The following is a 19567-nucleotide window of genomic DNA, read 5'->3' as shown; positions in this document are numbered from 1 at the left end:
CGCGGCGCCGAAGCCCCGCCCCTCCATCCTGCCCCCGCCCTGGAGCTGAGGAAGGGGTTATCGGAGAGGCCGGCGGCTTCTGGTGGCGTTGTGTCCGGTGCCATTGACTCCTCCAACTCGCGGATACCCGCGGGGTCAGCCCAAATGAAAACGTATTTTGTCTGTTTTCCTCCACGCGGTTCCTCGGAAGGAGGCCGGCAGTCCCTCCGAGCCAGCGGCTGCCCCTCGCTAATGAACTCCGCTGCCCTAAGCGAGGCTATCCAGGGTTTGCATCTCCGATAATGACCTCCCAGCCAGCAGTCAGTGTTGTCCGGACACCTGAGGGAGGCGGTGTGGTGTAAAGAACTTGGACTCCGGCTGCACATAGATTGAGGTTCCAGTTTTACCCTTCACTTTACTAGCTTGGTCAAGCTTCCTTACTTCTTCCCTCGAGTCCCACTTTCTTTGTGTGAACTCATAGGAGAGCAGTGCCCAAATGAAGGCTAAACGTTCAGTGGCAGCATAGAGTAAAAAACTTCAGTCCTTGAGCTCAACTCCCACTTCCTGCTTCCTAGGAACTGCTTTATCTTGGGATGTTTGTTAAATTTTCTTCAGCCTCAATATTATGTCCTGGAGACCCTCCAGTGACTTGCCTTTTCACTCAGAATGGAAGTCAAATCTTTCTAATGGTGTACAGATGCATCTGTCCCGGGGACTTCTTGCTACTTCCATGACCTATACTCTATCACCCTGCCTACTGTCTACTCTTCCTTCCACCTGGGCCTCTGCACACTGCTTCCTGCAAGGTTCGGCGACAAGATATTTACCTTTTTTTTTTTTTTTTTTACCACCTCCAGCTTTCTTTTCAAATGTCATGTTATTAGAGAAGACTTCCTACTATAATATGGTGACTCATATAATACTTGTACTTGGAAGGCTGAGGCAGGAGAATTGCTGAGAGTTTAAGACCAACTTGGGTTACATAGTAAGTTCCAGGACTAGACTAGAATGAGACCCTGTCTCAAAAAATAAATTAAATTAATAGTAATTATTATTATTAACTAGAGAGAATACTCAGGGATTAACAGATTAAGAGCACTTGCTGTTCTTGCAGAGGATTAGAATTTGGTTCCCAGTACGTGATTCAGAACCCCCTGTAACTCCAGCTCCAGGGGATCTGAGTAGCCTATTCTGACATGTAACAGTATCTTCAGGAGAGTAGTATGCATGCAATCACTTAGGCTCACACGCATACCCATAAAAAAGTCAATACTTTTTAAAAAATCTATTATTCTTATTATTTTGGTTTATTGAGACAGAATTTCTCTGTGTAACAGCTCTGACTGTCCTGAAACCCACTCTGTAGTCCAGGCTGGCCTCACTCAAACCCACAGAGATCTTCCTGCCTCTGCCTCCTGGGTGCTGAGATTAAAGCTTCCCCTTCCCAGCCTGATTGTTTATTTTTATAGACAAGGTCTTTTTTTTAATATTTATTTATTTATTATGTATACAATATTCTGTCTGTGTGTACGTCTGCAGGCCAGAAGAGGGCACCAGACCTCATTACAGATGGTTGTGAGCCACCATGTGGTTGCTGGGATTTGAACTCAGGACCTTTGGAAGAGCAGGCAATGCTCTTAACCACTGAGCCATCTCTCCAGCCCCTAGACAAGGTCTTGTGTTGCCCAAACTGGCCTTCCATTCAGTATGTAGTCAGAATTAATCTTGAGCTTCCATCCTTCACGCCTCCGCCTCCCAAGTGCTTGGTTTCATTCAGCACTGCCAGCTCCATGCTCTGCCTTCCTTCTTTGCTTCTTTCTCTCCATAGCATTTAACACCCTCTGGTGGACTGAATTTTCTATTTGCATGTTATTTGTTACTTCTTCTCCCTATAGATTTGGATTTCTTTTCTCCATCTATATTCCCAGTACCTAAAGCAACCATTGGTAATGTAATAAATACTCTGTAATTATTCACAGATAATTTTCAAATGAATTTATAATTTAATCCATGTAAATTACTGTAGAAAGTCCTGGTCCAAGTTAACAGTTAATATTTATCAACTAATTATTATATACCCGTTCTCTGAGTATATGCACTTGTTTAAATGTTTATATGTATGTGTGTGAGGTTTCAGGAGTTTATATGTGCAACTTGTGTGTAGGTACCTTTGGAGGCCAGAGATTTTGGATTTCCTGGAACTGGAGTTGCCTGATATGGGTGCTGGGAACCAAACCCATGTCCCCTGTAAAAAAGAGGTAAGACATCTGGCCAGGTCTGTGCAGTACTACCTATTTCAACTGACAATCTCCTTTGCTCATATGCCTGAAGGTTATATGTGTGTATATGTATGTGTGTGAGTGTGTGTGCACATATACATGTGCAGATATGATTTTATGTGTATGGGTATTTTGTATGTATGCATATCTGTGTACCATGTACATACAGTGCCCACAAAGTTCAGAAAAGGGTGTCAGATAAATCAAACCTAGGACCTCTGAAAGAGCAGCCAATGCTCTTAACCACTGAGCCATCTGTCCTCTATATTGGTTTCTTTTTATCTGGGGTGGGGGGAAGGGCAGGGTCTCAGTATGTAACCTTGGCTGGTCTGGAACTTGCAGTGTAGACAGGCTAGTCTCAAAGTCTTAGCCATCTGCCACTGCACCCAGAAATGACTGGCTTTAAAAATTATTTAGCTGCCAAGTGTGATGGTGCATGCCTTAAATCCCAGCACTCAGGAGGCAGAGCAGGCAGATCTCTGAGTTCTAGGCCACAGTGGTCTACAGAGTGAGTTCCAGGACAACCAGAGCTGTACAGAGAAACCTTGTCTCAAAAGCAAAACCAAAAAGAAACAAAGCTTTAATTAGTTGATTAATTTTAAGCAGGGCACCATGCCTGCCTCTTTCTTTTAGTGTCTATGTACTTATTTATTTTTATTTTATGAGTATGGGTGTTTTGCCTATGTATATGTCTGTATACTATATACTTGGTACTTGTACTTCCATAAGAGGGTGTCAGATCCCCTGGAACTGGAGTTACAGACAGTTGTTTTCTATGTGAGGCCGGTCTACAGATCAAGTTCCAGGACAGCCAGGGCTACGCAGGGAAATCCTTTCTCAAAATAAAAACAAAACATCAACAAAACCCAGAGATTTATTTATTTTGATTTTATGTGTGCTTGTATGTATGTTTATATACCCACCATATGCATGTAGTTCCCTCAGGGGCCAGAAGAGGGTGTCAGAACCTCTGGAATCTAGGTTACAGAAGGTTGTGACTCCATGTGGAGTCTGGAACTGTAAGAGCAGTATGTGCTCTCAACCACTGTGCAAACTCTCTAGCCCTTATATCATTTTGAATTATTGTAGGACCTGTTCAAAATATGTATATTCTGAAGGTTGCTATATGACCCCTTGGACTGTGGAATCTGCTGGCAGGTAACTAGAGGAGAGAGAGTTAACTGTTGGTGCAGTTTATCTCCAGGGCAATCTTTTTTTTTTTTGTACCAAGGAAAAATTATTTTATTGACACTTATTGAGCTCTATATTTTTCTCTGCTCCTCTCCCTGCTCTCCCCTCCTCTCTTCAATCCTCCCCCAAGGTCCCCATGCTCCCAATTTACTCAGGAGATCTTGTCTTTTTCTACTTTCTACTTCCCATGTAGATTACATTTATGTAAGTCTCTCTTAGTGTCCATATTGTTGTCTAAGTTCTCTGGGATTGTGGTTTGTAGGCTGGTTTTCTTTGCTTTATGTTTAAAAACCACCTATGAGTGAGTACATGTGATAATTGTTTTTGTGTGTCTGGGTTACCTTATTCAAAATAATGTTTTCTAGCTCCATCCATTTTCCTATAAAATTCAAGCTGTCGTTATTTTTTTCTGCTGTGTAGTACTCCATCGTGTAAATGTACCACATTTTCCTTATCCATTCTTCAGTCGAGGGCCATTTAGGTTGTTTCCAGGTTCTGGCTATGACAAACAAAGCTGCTATGAACATAGTTGAACACATGCCCTTGTGGCATGATTGAGCATCCTTTGGATATATACCCAAAAGTGGTATTACTGGGTCTTGAGGAAGGTTGTTTCCTAATTCTGAGAAATCGCCACACTGACATCCAAAGAGGTTGTATCTACCAGCTTGCATTTCCACTAGCAATACAGAAGTGTTCCCTTTTCCCCACAACCTCTCCAGCATAAGTTGTCATCAATGTTTTTGATCTTGGCCATTCTTACAGGTATTAGATAGAATCTCAGAGTTGTTTTGATTTGCATTTCTCTGATGACTAAGGATGTTGAACATTTCCTTAGTGTCTTTCAGCCATTTTAGATTCGTCTGTTGAGAGTTTTCTGTTTAGGTCTGTACTCCATTTTTTTTTATTGATTATGTGTTCTTTTGGTGTCCAATTTCTTGAGTTCTTTGTATATTTTGGAGATCAGACCTCTGTCTGATGTGGGATTAGTGAAGATCTTTTCCTATTCTGTAGGCTGTAGTTTTGTCTTGTTGACCATGTCCTTTGCTTTACAGAAGCTTTTCAGTTTCAAGAGGGCCCATTTATTAATTGTTTCTCTCAGTGTCTGTGCTGCTGGGGCTATATTTAGGAAATGATTCCCTGTGCCAATGAGTTCAAGTGTACTTTTCCCACTTTCTTTTCTATAAGGTTCAGTATGGCTGATTTTATGTTGAGGTCTTTGATCCATTTGGACTTGAGTTTTGTGCATGGTGATAGATATGGGTCTATTTTCATTCTTCTACATGCTGATATCCAGTTATGCCAGCACCACTTGTTAAATATGCTTTCTTTTTTCCATTTGATATTTTTTGCTTCTTTATCAAAGATCAGGTGCTCGAAGATGTATGTATTGATTGATATCCGGGTCTTCTATTCGGTTCCATTGGTCCTCCTGTCTGTTCTTATGCCAGTACCAGGCTGTTTTCAGTACTTGTAGCTCTGTAGTAGAGTTTGAAGTCAGGGATTGTGATGTCTCTAGAAGTTCTTTTATTGCACAGGATTGTTTTGGCTATCCTGGGTTTTTTACTTTTCCATATGAAGTTGAGTACCATTCTTTCGAGGTCTTTGAAGAATTTTGCTGTGATTTTGATGGGCATTGCATTGAATCTGTTCCAGGGCAATCTTCTAACAGAGGGTAGGCAGGACTAGAATCTGGATAAGAAGCATGAGAAAATCTTAGCTTTCAGGGAGAAATGCTCAGAGACTTGCTAGAAACCAATTTACCAGCTCAGTTTCTTTCTGAACTTTCATTATTAAAGGGTTGAAACATACTCAAATTTTGACTACCTAATTTCATGAGCCGATACATATTTAATTCAACCATTATAAAGTCTGCCACTCTTCCTTCTTTTTTCTACATTGAAACATTTCTAATTAAGTAGGTTGTTTTATTCCATACTTCTGTACCAGCTCTAGAGAATGACCTTAGAGCCATGCTTACATCTGAAAAACCAGCACAGTCCAGCCAGGCAGTGGTGGCGCACACCTTTAATCCCCGCACTTGGGAGACAGAGGCAGGCGGATCTCTGAGTTTGAGGCCAGCCTGGTGTACAACTCCAGCCTGGAGTTCTAGGACAGCCAGGACTACACAGAGAAATCCTGTCTCAAAAAACAAAACAAAAACAAACAAACAAACAAAAAAACTCAGTCCAGGGCCAGTGGGATGGCTCAGAGAGTTAACTGCTTGCCACCATACCTGACGTCCTCAGTTTGATCCCCAAGACCCACTTGATGAAAGGAAAGAACAGGACAGACTTGAAAAATATTCTCTGATCTCCACATTCATAGTGTGTACTTGTGCACATGCACATGCGTACACACAGGCACACACACGCTTGCACACACAAACACAAAATAGGTAAATGTTAAGTAAATTTTAGAAAAAGCAATAGAAGACAAAGTGGGAATGGTACTACACACATTTATTCCTGACACTGAAGAGGCAAAGGCAGACGGGTCATAGTGAGTTCCAGGTCAGCCAGGACTGCATAATTAATTAGACCCTGTCTCAAAAACAAAATATAACCCAGTCTACAGTTAAGTGTTCTCAACCTTTTTTTTTCTTCTTCAGACAAGTTTTCTCTGTGTAACAGCCCTGGTTTTCCTGGAACTCACCTATAGACCAGATTGACCATGAACTCATAGAGATCCACCTGCCTCTGCCTCCTGAATGCAGGGATTAAAGGCATGCACCACCACCCCACTTGTTCTCAACTTCTAAACTATCTTTTTATCATTGGCATCCCCAAATCTTGAACAAAAGCAGACCCATATAGTCCAGCGTAGCTGTCCATAGCCACCTACCCGCAGGCCTCACTGGTGCAGCTCTGTAGCTCTAGTTAAGTCCTTTCTCGTTTTCCCACAGCTATCGACCTATGTAGGTAACTGGGTGAGATTTTCTTAAAATCGCCCACATTTTTATTTATTTATTTATTACTTTGGGTTTTTTGAGACAGGGTTTCTCTGTAGCTTTGGAGCCTTTCCTGGAACTAGCTCTGTAGACCAGGCTGGCCTCAAACTCAGAGAGATCCACCTGCCTCTACCTCCCGAGTGCTGGGATTAAAGGCATGTGCCACCACTGCCCAGCTTTAAAATCGCCCACATTTTACCAGCGTCTACTTACTTTCTCGTTGGGTCATTTAATATGCTTCTCCATCTCCTTTATTTCTCATTAAATAGGGGGCTGAAGAGTTAGTTCTGTAGGTGAAGCACTTGCTTGGCATACAAACTTGGCATGAGTTCAATCCTCAGAGTCCGTGTGAAAACTGGGCATGGGTGGCAAGAGTGACAGGACTGTATTTCCAAAACAAAACAGCTGAGCAGTGGTGGCGCACGCCTTCAATCCCAGCACTCAGGAGGCAGAGGCAGGTGGATCTTTGTGAGTTTGAGCCCAGCCTGGTCTACAGAGCAAGTTTCAGGACAGCCAGAGCTACACAGAGAAACACTGTCTCAAAATAAAAGCAAAAAAAAAACCTAAGGTGAACCATGCTCACGAACATGCACACACGTGACATGACTTGTGCGCTCACAAACACACACACGTGACATGACTTGCACACTCATGAAACTGTACACACATGACATGCACACTCATGAACCTGTACATGCATGACATGCACACTCATGAACGTGTGTACACATGTGACACAACATGCACACTTATCAACATGCACACACATGTGACATGACATGCACACTCATGAACCTGTACACACATGACATGCACACTCATGAACCTACATACATGACATGCACACTCATGAACATGTATGCACATGTGACATGATATGCACACTTATGAACATCGTGCACACACACATGCTGTGCAGTGGGAGTTTGATTTAATTCATGTTGAACAGTTTGTGTGTTTCTTTGGCCAGCGTCTTTTCTAGGCATTTCTGAATGCTTCAGACTGCATCATGACAGCAGGCAAATGGTCTGGCTCTTCACATTTAGTGATGCTAAGCTTCTTCTGTGGACTCAGGTGATGGCATCATGATTACTTCGCTGCAAAGTCCTCAGTGAATCTATACATCTATAACTCCAGACTGGGGAGACTGAGGCAGAATAAGACAGAGTTTGACGCCAGCCTGGGCTTGTCCAAAATAAATAAATAAATAAAAATAAATGAATGAAACAAAGAGAAAAAGAAACCCACAGGAGACACAAACAGAGAACAGGGATTGGACTAGCAAAATGGCTCAGCATGTAAAAGCACTTGCTACCAAACCTGAAGATCTGAATTTAATTCCTATGTCCTACGTGGTGGAAGGAGAGAACTGATTCCCAGAAGTTGTCCTCCGGCCTCCACTGGTACACATGCCATGACAATGCTCACACACAGTACATAAAAATGAAAGAAAAGCCGGGCGGTGGTGGTGAACGCCTTTAATCCCAGCACTTGGGAGGCAGAGGCAGGTGGGTTTGAGGCCAACCTGATCTACAAGAGCTAGTTCCAGGTCAGCCAGGGCTGTTACACAGAGAAACTCTGTCTCAAAAAACCAAAAAGAAAGAAGAAGGAGAAATTGAGAGTTGAGGTAAAGTAAAAGTCCAGGGGAGAGTTAGGTGTAGTGGTACATGCTTGCAATCCCAGTCCTTGAGAAGTAGAAAGAGGAAGAATAGAAGTTTAAGGCTAACCTTGGCTATATGGTGAGTTCATAAGGCTATATAAAACTCTGTCTCAGGGTTGGGGATTTAGCTTAGTGGTACAGCTTGCTTAGTAAGCACAAGGCTCTGAGTTAGGCCTCAGCTCCAGGAAAACAAAAACAAAACAACAAGAACCCAACCCACCAGAATTCATCTCCACCCCAACAGGGAACATACAAGTACAATCACCTACCTGTGGGTAGGACCACTGGGAGCTGGAGAGAAGTTTTCCCAGCTTCCCTCTTCCCCAAAGCAGATGGTTCCTGCCTGGACGCAAAAGAAGGAAGGGTGTCAAAGCTATCCCAGGGGAGGGAGAAGCCAAGAGCCTCTGCTCAGCCATCTCGTCTGGTCTGAGGGATGCCAACCTCCTTTGTCTGGCTGAAGATGAGAGGTTAGGAGGCTAGAGACTCTGAGACAATCAAGGGTGTGGGTGGAGGTCCAGAGTCAGGAGTGGCCGCTGAACAGTTTCCTCCCCCAAAGAAAGAGGAGCCTGTCATATCTATGTGAACTGCAAAGGAGACATGCAGAGGTCTCTCCTGGAGAGGAAGGAGCCAGAGACATGCTTACCTTACCCTTTCCAGAAGGGGAAGAGGAGGAGGTTCTGGAACCAGCAGAAGCACACCCAGAAACTAGTATCCAAGGAGTGGTCCCCTTCAGGACTTGGGGAGGGGGTGTCCACCTGATACCATCTCTACTCCAGGCAGAGCTTCTGTTTGAGGAAGTAGCTCCAGTACTAGCTGAACCATCGTTCATGAGACACGTCCTCTCAGCCTAGATTATCAGACAGAGTCCTTGAGAAGCCCTCTGTCTCCTGAAGCAGAAACTACAGCGGCCTGTGGAGCCCCGAGGCCTCCAAGCAGTACCACGGCCATAACTGCAGCTGCTGCTGCAGCCCAGGTGGGAGCTCCCACAGGCAGTCTGGCCTGTGGGACAAGGGTAAATGGGGCAAGGCGAGTGCTGGCAGTAGGTCATAGGTGGACTTGAGCAGGGGACGCAGTAGGTATGGGGACAAGTTGAGGGAGGACAGGTAGGGCAAGGAGAGCAAGAGCAGGTGCAGGGTGGGCCAGGAAGGCCTGGGCAAGAAGGGCAGGTATATGAGGGACAGGCAGTGCAGAAACAGGTGGGAGGGGGACAGCTGGGACAGGGGCAGGCACAGGTGGAAGGGGGACAGGATAAGCAGGGAGAGGTAGCTGGAGGCCCAGAGGGCGGAGGGGGCTCCTGATAGGTAGCCTTCTTATTCCGAGGCCCCAAGCGTAGGCCCAGAGAGAAGTCCATTTGGCTGCAGGATCAGGCAGGCTAGTGGCTGAGTGGAAGGCTCTGTGGGGAGAGGGGCAGGATTAAGTCTAAGACACTCTGAGCCCCACTGATCCTGCAGGGAGCTCAGGCCTCTCCACCTGGCCATTCTCTTCTCAATCTGCCTGACAATACTTTGATCCATCCTGTTCATGGTCCTTTACTGCACCAGATCGGGACACATTCTTCAAACAGGATGTGCACTTTCATGCCAACAGCATTTATTCACACTGTTTCTTTGCCTGGAATGGACTGGTCTTACCTTCCTTCCCTCTACTTGCTCACAAGGAATTCCTAGCAATTCTAGGCGTGGTTACCTGCCTGAGTCTCTCTAAGCCTGGGAGCCAGAACTAAGGCTTCAGGTTCTCCCTAGGCTCCCAGGGTCTCAGAAAGACAGTCTCCGGGAGACTGACTCAGGGATGTTGCTGGAGGTGATAGGAGTGTTAAGGAGGCCTCGGTTCTGGGAGCTGCTAGAGAGAGCAAGTCTCAGGTGTGGGTGTGGGTGTGCCTGGCTGTCTATGGGGAACCAACAGCTGACTTGGACAACCATTATTATTATTATGGACCAGGCACAGGATGCTAGAGTGAACTAGACAGCTGAATTTCCCTTCTCAGGAGGGCCTGTGCAAGTAAGGAGTAGCGCAGGGTGGGACAAAAGCCCAGCAGGTAGGTAAGTCAGTATTTCAGAGCGCTCAAGAATGGTTATTCTCATTATAGGAATATCAAATAAAAGGTGGTTCACAGAGGGGAATTTAGACAGCCCCCAACAGTTTGATTGGATGGTCCTTAAGGATTCTGGTCCTAAGGATTCTGGCAGAGGAAGAGACACTGTCTGAGACTGAATGAAACCAAATAACCAGGAAAGAAGAAAAACACAGTGAAGAATAAGGGGGGCCCCCAGATTTGATCCCCAGCACCACATTAAAAAAGAGGAGCAGGCAGAAGACATGGGTTATCAGTTAAGAGCATTTGCTGCTCTTTTGGGGACGTGATTCCTAGCACCCATATGGGTCGTAACACTCTGCAACTCCAGTTCCAGGGGATCTGATGCCTTCTCCTGAGCCGTGTGAACACTAGATATGCATGTGGTGCACACATATATATGTAAGCAGAACATTCATACCTATAAAATAAAAATAAATCCACAAAACAAATAAAAAGGAGAGGGACTGGAGAGATGGCTTATCCAGGAAAGTTCTTGCCTACAAGCCTGGCAACCTGATGTGCATCACCATGCCCCACATGGCAGAAGAAGACAGTCAACTCCCACAGATGTTCTGTGACCTTCATATGTATGCTGTGGCATGAGTGACCTCCCCAACAGTAACACGTAAAATAAAGTGAGGAGAAAGGGAAAAACCGGAGGGAAGGAAAGGGAGGGGGAAGGAAGGCTATAGCCTGTCTTATGCCTGCTCCTCCTTTTTTGTTTGTTTTTTGTTTTTTTGTTTTTGTTTTTCGAGGCAAGGTTCCTCTGTACAACTTTAGAGCCTGTCCTGGAACAGTAACGTCCTCTGTAGACCAGTCTGGCCTTGAACTCACAGAGATCCACCTGCCTCTGCCTCCTGAGTGCTGGGGTTAAAGACGTGTAGCACCAATGCCCAGCCACTCATGTTCTTTACTATAGTTCTGGGGATCATATCCGGGGGTTCCCATAGTCTGTTTGTTTGTTTGTTTGTTTGTTTCCAGACAGGGTTTCTCTGTAGCTTTGGAGCCTGTCCTGGAAGTAGCTCTTGTAGACTAGGCTGGCCTTGAACTCACAAAGATCCGCCTGCCTCTGCCTCCCGAATGCCACCACCCGGCTAGGTTCCCATATTCTTATAGGAGATTGCAATCCTAAAGAAAGGTATCTTCAGGAAAAGCCTGGAAGGAAGTGAGAAAACAAGCCATAGAAATTTCTAGTGGAAGGGCATTCCACAGAGTGCCCAAACAAAGGCAAGACTTAAGAGTGACACAGGTCAGAGATTAAGGTAGAGGCCCCATCAAGGAGGGCTTGCGAGTCAAGGTAGGGACTTGGATCTTTTGTTTTGTTTTTAGAGATGGGGTTTCTCTGTGTAACATCTCTGGCTGTTCTGGAACTCGCTTTGTAAATGAGGATAGCCTCGAACTCACAGAGATCCTCTGCCTGCCTTGCTGGGGTTAAAAAGGTGGATCTTACTCAAGTGAAAAGATAGTTTGAGGTAACAAAGTCTGTGGGGCTTCATGTATCTATTCTTGACCCTGTTGGAACTTATTGTTACCTATTTTTACTTGTTTTTGTTTTTTTGAGACAGGGTCTCCTGTAGCTTAAGCAGCTTCAAACTCGTTAGGTAGCCAATGACCTTGAACTTCTAACACTTCTGTTTTGACCTCCCCAGTTACAGGATTATAGGTACTAGACACACTTGGCCTAGTATAACCATCTGGTAAACAGCTTGGCATTGTCTGATACAACTGAACTTGAAGAATGTGATGGCATATGCTTGTAATCTCAGCATTTGTGAGCTGAGGCAGGAGGATAAACGGCCTGTTCAAAGTCAGTTTGGACTACATATGCAAGACCCTGCTTCCAACAAAATAAAACCAACACCAACAGAAAAAGAAAACTGAACATACAGTTTAACTCACATCAATATTCTCCAGAAATTATGATGTTCAAGAATGTGCATAGGGATTGGAGAGATGGCTCAGAGGTTAAGAGCATTGGCTGCTCTTCCAGAGGCTTTGAGTTCAATTCCCAGCAACCATATGGTGGCTCACAGTCATCTGTAATTTGATCAGGTTCCCTCTTCTGGCATGCAGACAGAATACTGTATACATAATAAATAAATAAAATTTAAAAAAAGATGGAAAAGAGTTAGACTATCATTCTACTATAAAACAAAGCCTAAAAACAAGAACAGTGCAGCCAAGGGATGATTACAAATGCAATCCCATGTGATGCTTGCCCTTGAGAAACTGAAGCAGGGAGAGCATGAGTTTGAGGCTAGCCTGGGCTACACAATAGAAAAAAAAGACAAAACAGTTTTTTTAGAGACACCGGGTGCTAAAGTAGAGCAAATGAAAAGGAGGGTTGAGGATGTAGCTCGTTTAGTTAAAGGTTTGCCATGCAAGCACACAGGCCTGGGGATGACAGGGACAACTGAATCCCTGGAACCCACTGGCCAGCCAATTTAACCTACCTGGTGAGTTCCAGGTCATTGGGAGACTCCGCTTTAAAAATGTAAGGTGGGAACTGAGTGGTGGTGGTGGTGCACACCTTTAACCCCAGCACTCGGGAGGCAGAGGCAGGCAGATCTCTGAGTTCAAGGCCAGCCTGGTCTACAATGAGAGTTCTGGGACAGATAGAGCTACAGAGAGAAATGCTGTCTTGAAATACAGAAGCATACACAGACAGACAGACACATACATACATACAAATGTAAGGCCCTGCATGTCAATAAACAATCATACACAAAAATAAACAATAATAAAGAAAATTCCTTATAGTTATTACAAGTGTCAACTTGCTAGTTAGTTCTCTTCCACCGTGTGGTCTGGGGACAGAATTCAGGCTGCTGAGCTTTGTAGGAGGCCCTTTTGCCCTCGGAGTCATCTCACTAGCCCTGATTCATTTCTTTATTGACATTTTAAAGAAGATATATTTTAGTGTGTGTGTGTGTCTCATACATGTGTGTAGGTGCTCATAGAGTCCAGGAAAGGGTGTCTGATCCTACAGGGCTGGGGTTACAGGCAATTGTGAGCCACCTAACCTCAGTGTTGGGTCCTCTGGTGGGACAGCTGTTTGACTCCCAAGCTACCTCTCCAGCATCCTTTTCTGGATTTTTCCTCTTTCTTTCTTTCTTCTTTCTTTCTTTCTTTCTTTCTTTCTTTCTTTCTTTCTTTCTTTCTTTCTTTCCTTCCTTCCTTCCTTCCTTCCTTCCTTCCTTCCTTCCTTCCTTCTTTCTTTCTTTCTTTCTCTTTTTTTGAGACAGGGTCTCGGTTATTTCAGGTTGACCCCAAAGTCACTACCCAGCCAAGCATGACCTACTCCTGGTCCTCCCACTTCTGTCTCCCAAGTACTGAGGTTATAGGCAAGGCTCTCACCACCATGCCCGACTTGTCCTTAATATACTTATATCCCGTCACCGACACACACACAAACACACACACTACACACACATACACACATATACACACACACCACTCACACACACACATATATACACATACTACACATACATACACACATATATACACACATGCATATACACATATACCCACATATATACACACACAAATACACATACATACATATACACACATGCATATACACATACACACAACAAAACAAAAAGGAAAATGCTCTTCCTGTGCTAGGGAATATAACTGCTGGTAGACTGCTTACTTGGTGTGTACTGGGTTCCTTCTGGTCTCTAACACCACATAAACACATGCTGCATGCCTGTAATTCTGCATTCAGGATCAGAAGTTCAAGATCATCTGATCTGAACATTGCAGGTTCAAGGTTAGTTTGGGACACTGAAGTTAGATATTTCTTAGTTCATATATGCATCTCTCCCACAGACTTTGAGGACAGTGACTTCTTTATTTCTGGCACCTGTCAGTGCCTGGTGTATATAAGCTGTTTAATAAATGTTTGCAGAATTAGGTTATACTTAACTTCCAAGTCTCTTGTCCCGTGGAGAGAGGAGCAGGAGGCTATATGAAAGGCACAGAGAGTCTGCTGTGATCAGGAGAGCCAACGCCTGGGCTATCATCTTGGCCCAGCTGTGCCCTAGCTGTGTGACATTGAGCAAGTCACTCAGCTGCTCAGCTCCCTCCTCTATAAAACGAGGATAATAGCTGTGAGCTCTCTGGATCATACTGGTGTGTGTAATAGCTGTGAGCTCTCTGGATCATACTGGTGTGTGTAATAGCTGAGAGCTCTCTGGATCATACTGGTGTGTATTAAATGAGATTGTGTACATGCCTGGCACACAGTAGGTGATCAACAAAGGGAAGCTCCCTCAAGCCCCCTCTTTCTTGCCCCACATCTTTTCTTTTTTTGTTTTTCTTTTTTTGAGACAGGCAGGGTTTCTCTGTGTAGCTTTGGTGACTATCCTGGAACTAGCTCTTGTAGACCAGGCTGGCCTCAAACTCATAGAGGTCTGCCTGCCTCTGCCTCCAGAGTGCTGGGATTAAGGGCATGTGCCACTACTGCCTGGCCCCACATCTTTTCTTAAAAAAAAAATTCTTCAGCTAGCAGGCAGCCAGACAGAGGACCCTAAAGGGTGGACCCACAAGGTTGGGGGGTCCTTGGTTTAGGTATCTAAGTGTAGTTTAGCAGGAGACCGGCAGAGACCTGACTGAAGGTGAGCTGAACCCAGGCTGTCAGTGGGAGTTGGCAGAGCAAGCAGGAGGCCTGGGTCCTGGGAGTTTCCAATCAGGGGAAGTCCCAGGTGTGGGTGCAGGGGTGCCAGGCTGGCCCCACCCAACACCCTGGCCTCAGGGGATGTGGGCATAGGTAGAAAAGTAGGTCAGAGCAGGGATGGAGCTTAACCCCATTGGTCCCATGACCTCTGCCACCTCCAGGGGTGGCATGGCCACAAAGAGGCCAGTTCCCTGCTCCCAAGGGCCTTCCGTTCTTTTCTTCAGAAGAAGGAAACTGAGCAACTGATGTGTAGCCCCATGTTAAAGGCTTTGCTAAACATGTACAAGGCCCTGGGTCCGATCCAAAGCACTGAATTAAAAAGAAGCAGTTAAGGAAGACCCTTAGGACTTGGGTACCTGGGCAATGAATGAAGGAAAGAGACGATCCTCCCTTTCCTATAAGCAGGTTCTGTGCAAAGCAGACAGCTGCGCCCGCCTACAAGCTGCTGGCAGACACCTGGAGCACTCACCTCATACACACTGCAGCAACTGTGGAGGCAGACATGCTAGCTCCAGGGAGTGGGGCAGGTCAGGGCTGGATCTGCAGAAGGGCGGAGTGTTCAGGGAGGAGAGCACTTTCTCCCCATGAGGCTCCAGCCAGGCAAATGCAAGAACCTTCATGCTGAAGGATTTGCCAATTTGGAGCCTTTGATTTCTGTATGGTAATCTCAAACCTAAGCTTTTCTGTGCCTCAGTTTTACTCTTTGGAACAGGAGAAGGAATAAATGACATCATTCTAGCACAGCATTATCATGGATCCTGGAGTTAGCCTTGGCCATGAGGAGGCTTTACTATCCCTTTTTTGGACATGGGGGTGACACAAGAACTGGGACCCCTATTATTTTTTTATCAGAGTGATATGACTGAGAGCTAGGGCCTCAACTCCAGATATCCTTTCATTACCCTCCTCTCTCCCTTTCTTCTTCCTTCCCAGAAAGCTCTCCGGATGCCCCTGGCTGGGTGTAAACACACCCTTCCTGCACGCCTCTCCATCCTGATTGCCCTAGTTAGTTAACACCTGACACCTCCAACAGACTGCGAGCCAAGGAGGGCAGGGACCATACATAAGTATTCCCAGGGTTTATCGCATTGCTTAGCGCGTAGTCTGTTCAATAAAATTTGCCAAATTCACGAACGGTGATGCCCTGAAAGAAGTTCTTAGAGCAGTGCAGAGTAGCCCTAAAATGGTGTACTTTAAAACCAAGGTGGACAGGCAGTGGGGCTGGGAGGACATCCGCAGAGCCAACCAGCTGCCAAGCACAGCAAGAGGGCACAGGGTACTGTACTGAATAAGTTCTGAGGGCAGGGCCAGCACCAACCTGGGCACAGAGGATGCCTGGAGGGAGGAGGGACAAGGAAAGGACACGTGTTGTACAAAACATGTTTTCATCATATTCTCCCTTGGTGCCCTGGTCTCCAAGCCCCTCTAGTACTTCTGTGCCTTAATGATGTCCTTAGGGATTGTAACCCAGCTTCCCCCAGCCCCCACAGACATCTGCCAGCAATCTCTGAGTGTGGCATGGGACATGCCTGCAGGACCAGACTGAGCATGAGAAAACGACCCATTCAGTGTCTTGATGTTGGTGGGAAGGGACAAGGTGAAAGGCAGGGGTGGGGTAACAGGGCAAAGACATTCGTGAATCTTCTCCCCGTAGCTACTCTCATTCTTTGCTCTGCTGCAGGTAGTAAAAGGGACTGGAGGAGTGACTCAGCAGCTGGGAAAACTTGCTGCTCTTGCAGAGGACCTGGGTTCAGTTCCAGCACCCACATAGTACAACTGTCTGTAATTTCAGTTCTAGAGGATCCAATGCCCTCTTCTTTTTCAAGACAGGTCTCTTCATGTTGCTCTGGCTGTCCTGTAACACACTCTGTAGACCAGGCTGACTTCAGACTCAGAGATCTGCCTGTCTCTGCCTCCTAAGTGCTGGGACTAATGGCCTGGGCCACCACCCAGGCCCTCTTCTGACCTTTACTGTTACTGAATGCACACTGTGTACTTACATACACTCAGACACACATGCTCATAACATAAACAGATTTTTAAAAGGGTAGGAAAGGAAGAAGCGTGACTCTAGGACCAAGGAGATCACTTCCCTGTCCTGCCATGGTGAGCAAATGAAGGACAGCAAAATCTAGAATAGGATTAACCTTAGGGAAAGAGAAGGGAGCAGGGTCCCCTTCATCGGGACAGAGAGGAAAACCCTGGAAAGAATGTGACTCAGCTGAAAGATGGGAAGTAGAAAAAGGAGAGCAATTGAACTTAGTCTGCTGTGTCTGTTTATTTTTGCATCATTGGAACTTCAGCCTAGGATTTTATTTTGTTAATCAAGTGTCGTACTGAGCTAGCCAGCCCTGTTTTTTTGGATACAAGATCTCACTAATTTGCCCAAGCTGGCCTTACCTTGTAGGTTTGGCTTTTCTTTTTTCTTATTTTTTTTATATATGTGTACTCTGAGTGCCTGATCCCCAAGGAGATCATAATAGGGCAGAGTTGTACATGGTTGTGAGCCTCCATGTGGGTGCTGGAAACTGAACCCAGGTCCTCTGCAAGAGTTACAAGTGATCTTAATTGTTGAGCCAGCTCTCCAGCCCCAAGGCTTAAATTTGTGAGTCCCCTGCCTCAGCCTCTTGAGTAGCTGGGATTACAGGCCTCTGTCACCAGGCCCTGCCTGTTGCGGCTAACAGCTTCTGTTTCACACTCCAGCAGTTGGGTCTTGTGAGGGTCAGAGACAATTACTGATGAGAGGTCACAGGGCAAATATTCCTGGACATCATCTCCTCCCCATTTTCCACTCCATCATAGGTTAAAACAAGGAGATTTCAAGTGAGTAGTTACAGCAACCATGATGAACGAGTGAAGAAACACCCGTAACAGACAAAGACAGAGACAAAGCGGGGAGGCAGAAACAATGGGATTTCAGACTCACCGTCCCTTTGGATATTTCTCCCCCCTCCCCCATTAACATCTCCATTCCCATCTGCTACCCCAAGCTGCAGTCTCAGAGCTCCAACTCTTGGTTTCTGGATCAAGGCCCTGAAACCCTCTAAAGGTGAAGGGAAGAACTGAGAGAAGTCAGAGCCAGTGGAGAGAGCTGGGCAGGGTGGTGCCTGGGTCTGTGTCCCAGGGCCTGGGCAGGAAGGGAATGGTGCCCAGGCCTGGTCCATGAGGACAGGAGACTCATTCACTGTAAACCAAGTACAGATGTGCTGGGGTGGGGTGGGGAGGGGGATTAGGGCCACATTCCCAAACCGCAACTGGGCCCGCCCCTCCTTCCGCCAGCCTCCGCCAGGGCAGGAGGGGTTAACTTTGCAGTCTCCTGGCAGGATCCCTGCCACACAGGCAGCTCCCCATCCCACCCTAGCCTGAATGCCAGGGTCCAACTCCCTGACACGCACCCCTCCCACACTGCTAAGAGCTGCTCCCAGGGTAACCAGAAAAGTCAACAGCAGCCAGGCCACCTGGGGACAGGACCCTGGAGTACCTATTCCCAGCTCTTCCCAGCCCTGGAGTGAAAAGGGGAACTTGTCTCTGGTCTCCTGGGATAGTCACAGCATGCACCATGCCTCTTCTTCCCCCTTCTCTTTCACCTGATAATGGCTACCAAAGAAGTCTTTCCCAGGAGGAGGATACCTGTCCCCTAGGGTGGCAGCAAGACCAGAGCAGAGTAATGTCAGTGTGGAAAATGTGATGAGACTGAGGAGCCCATTCCCCAGGTGCTGGTCACCCTGGGGGCGCTGCAAGGGATGGTCCTTCCAGCTAGTGCTTGGCCCAGCCTGTCCAACAATCTTCCTCCTCTTCCGAACCCTGACAAGCCCTGCGGGACTGCTTCGGTTCTGTGCATAGATATTGGCCTTCACTTTTCTTTGGCTCTGTGCTCTGTAGAATGGGGTCGAACTATTGGCTTCCCTCTCTAGGTTTGAGAGTCTTGTCAGCCTTGGTTTGTGTGAAGTCAGAGACCGTCCCTATCAGACAGACACTGACTTTGGGTTTCTAGTGACCCAGCGTCAACAACATTCGTGGCGCATCTACCGGGCAGCCAGGCAGGCCTCGCTGGCTCAGCCAGACACACACCCTTGCCTGGGCTTTCTCCCTCACACCCAGAGCAAGGCTCCTCCCACCCCCACCCCCAGTGTTCTTCCAGCCCTCCTCCCAGCCTCTCCCCCTCCAAATCCAAGCCTAAAGGTGGGAACAATATTGGCAGCGAGAGACCCACGCGCCTCAACTCCTGGAGCCGAACGCAGGCAGAGTGAGAGGGAGGAGGTCTGTGAACCCAATTCGCAGCACCCTCATAACCCCCACTAGTTAAACCAGTTTGCTCCTAGGCCATAGAACAGAGAAGGCCAGGGGAAGGGAGACTGCTTTGACCTACAGGTGGAGGCTAAGAAAAGGGGACAGTGCCTTCTCTTCTGACATACTCCCGCTCCATCACTCCACGTCCTGGGAGTGTCCACGTCCCCCACTGCCTACCCTGGGAGGTGCCAGAGACGGGCCTGGCAGAATACTGCGACCAGAGACAACTCGGTCTCCCCAAATGGCAGCAAAGGGGAAATCGCCAGAGAGAAAGGGTTGGCATCACCGAGCCCAGGACACTGACCTCTGCCAGTTCTGCCCGGCCTCCCGGGGATGGAGCCACGAAAGCCCAGCAAATGGGAGGGGCAGAGACCCAGGCGTCCTGGACCGCCCCGCCCAGTCTCCCCCATCCATTCCCCCCCCCCAGCCCCAGGGCACCGAGGAGGGAGCCGGGCAGGGG

At 46.7% G+C, this 19567-nt stretch overlaps 1 protein-coding gene and 1 long non-coding RNA gene across 3 annotated transcripts; one reads left to right on the top strand and one right to left on the bottom strand.

Annotated features, from left to right (window-relative positions):
- The first annotated feature begins 31 nt into the window (after positions 1–31).
- On the top strand, positions 32–12249 carry LOC146890998 (uncharacterized). The gene is made up of 3 exons (XR_014997931.1): positions 32–373; positions 2144–2237; positions 11783–12249. It is a non-coding gene; the product is annotated as an uncharacterized LOC146890998 (long non-coding RNA).
- LOC125410211 (uncharacterized) lies at positions 3121–19563 on the bottom strand. 2 transcript variants are annotated; one of them, XR_014997930.2, is made up of 3 exons: positions 19412–19563; positions 8329–8402; positions 3121–5141 (listed from the first exon to the last, which is right to left on the bottom strand). XR_014997930.2 is itself a non-coding variant. In XM_085678653.2 (3 exons), the coding sequence occupies exon 1, from the start codon at positions 9408–9410 to the stop codon at positions 8907–8909; it is 504 nt and encodes a 167-aa protein (XP_085534779.1). In that variant the 5' UTR covers positions 9411–9424; the 3' UTR covers positions 3121–5141; positions 8329–8402; positions 8703–8906. The 2 variants fall into 2 exon arrangements, 1 of the variants encoding a protein (XP_085534779.1); XM_085678653.2 differs by lacking the exon at positions 19412–19563 and adding an exon at positions 8703–9424.
- Between the last annotated feature and the right edge of the window lie 4 nt (positions 19564–19567).

This window comes from Myodes glareolus, chromosome 19, assembly GCF_982192425.1.
Source record: "Myodes glareolus chromosome 19, mMyoGla1.1, whole genome shotgun sequence".
Taxonomy (NCBI): domain Eukaryota; kingdom Metazoa; phylum Chordata; class Mammalia; order Rodentia; family Cricetidae; genus Myodes; species Myodes glareolus.
This window is presented reverse-complemented; position numbering and strand designations above follow the sequence as displayed.

Excerpts from the sequence above, each read along its gene's own strand:
- LOC125410211 (XM_085678653.2), bottom strand. The coding sequence starts at position 9,410 with ATGGACTTCTCTCTGGGCCTACGCTTGGGGCCTCGGAATAAGAAGGCT.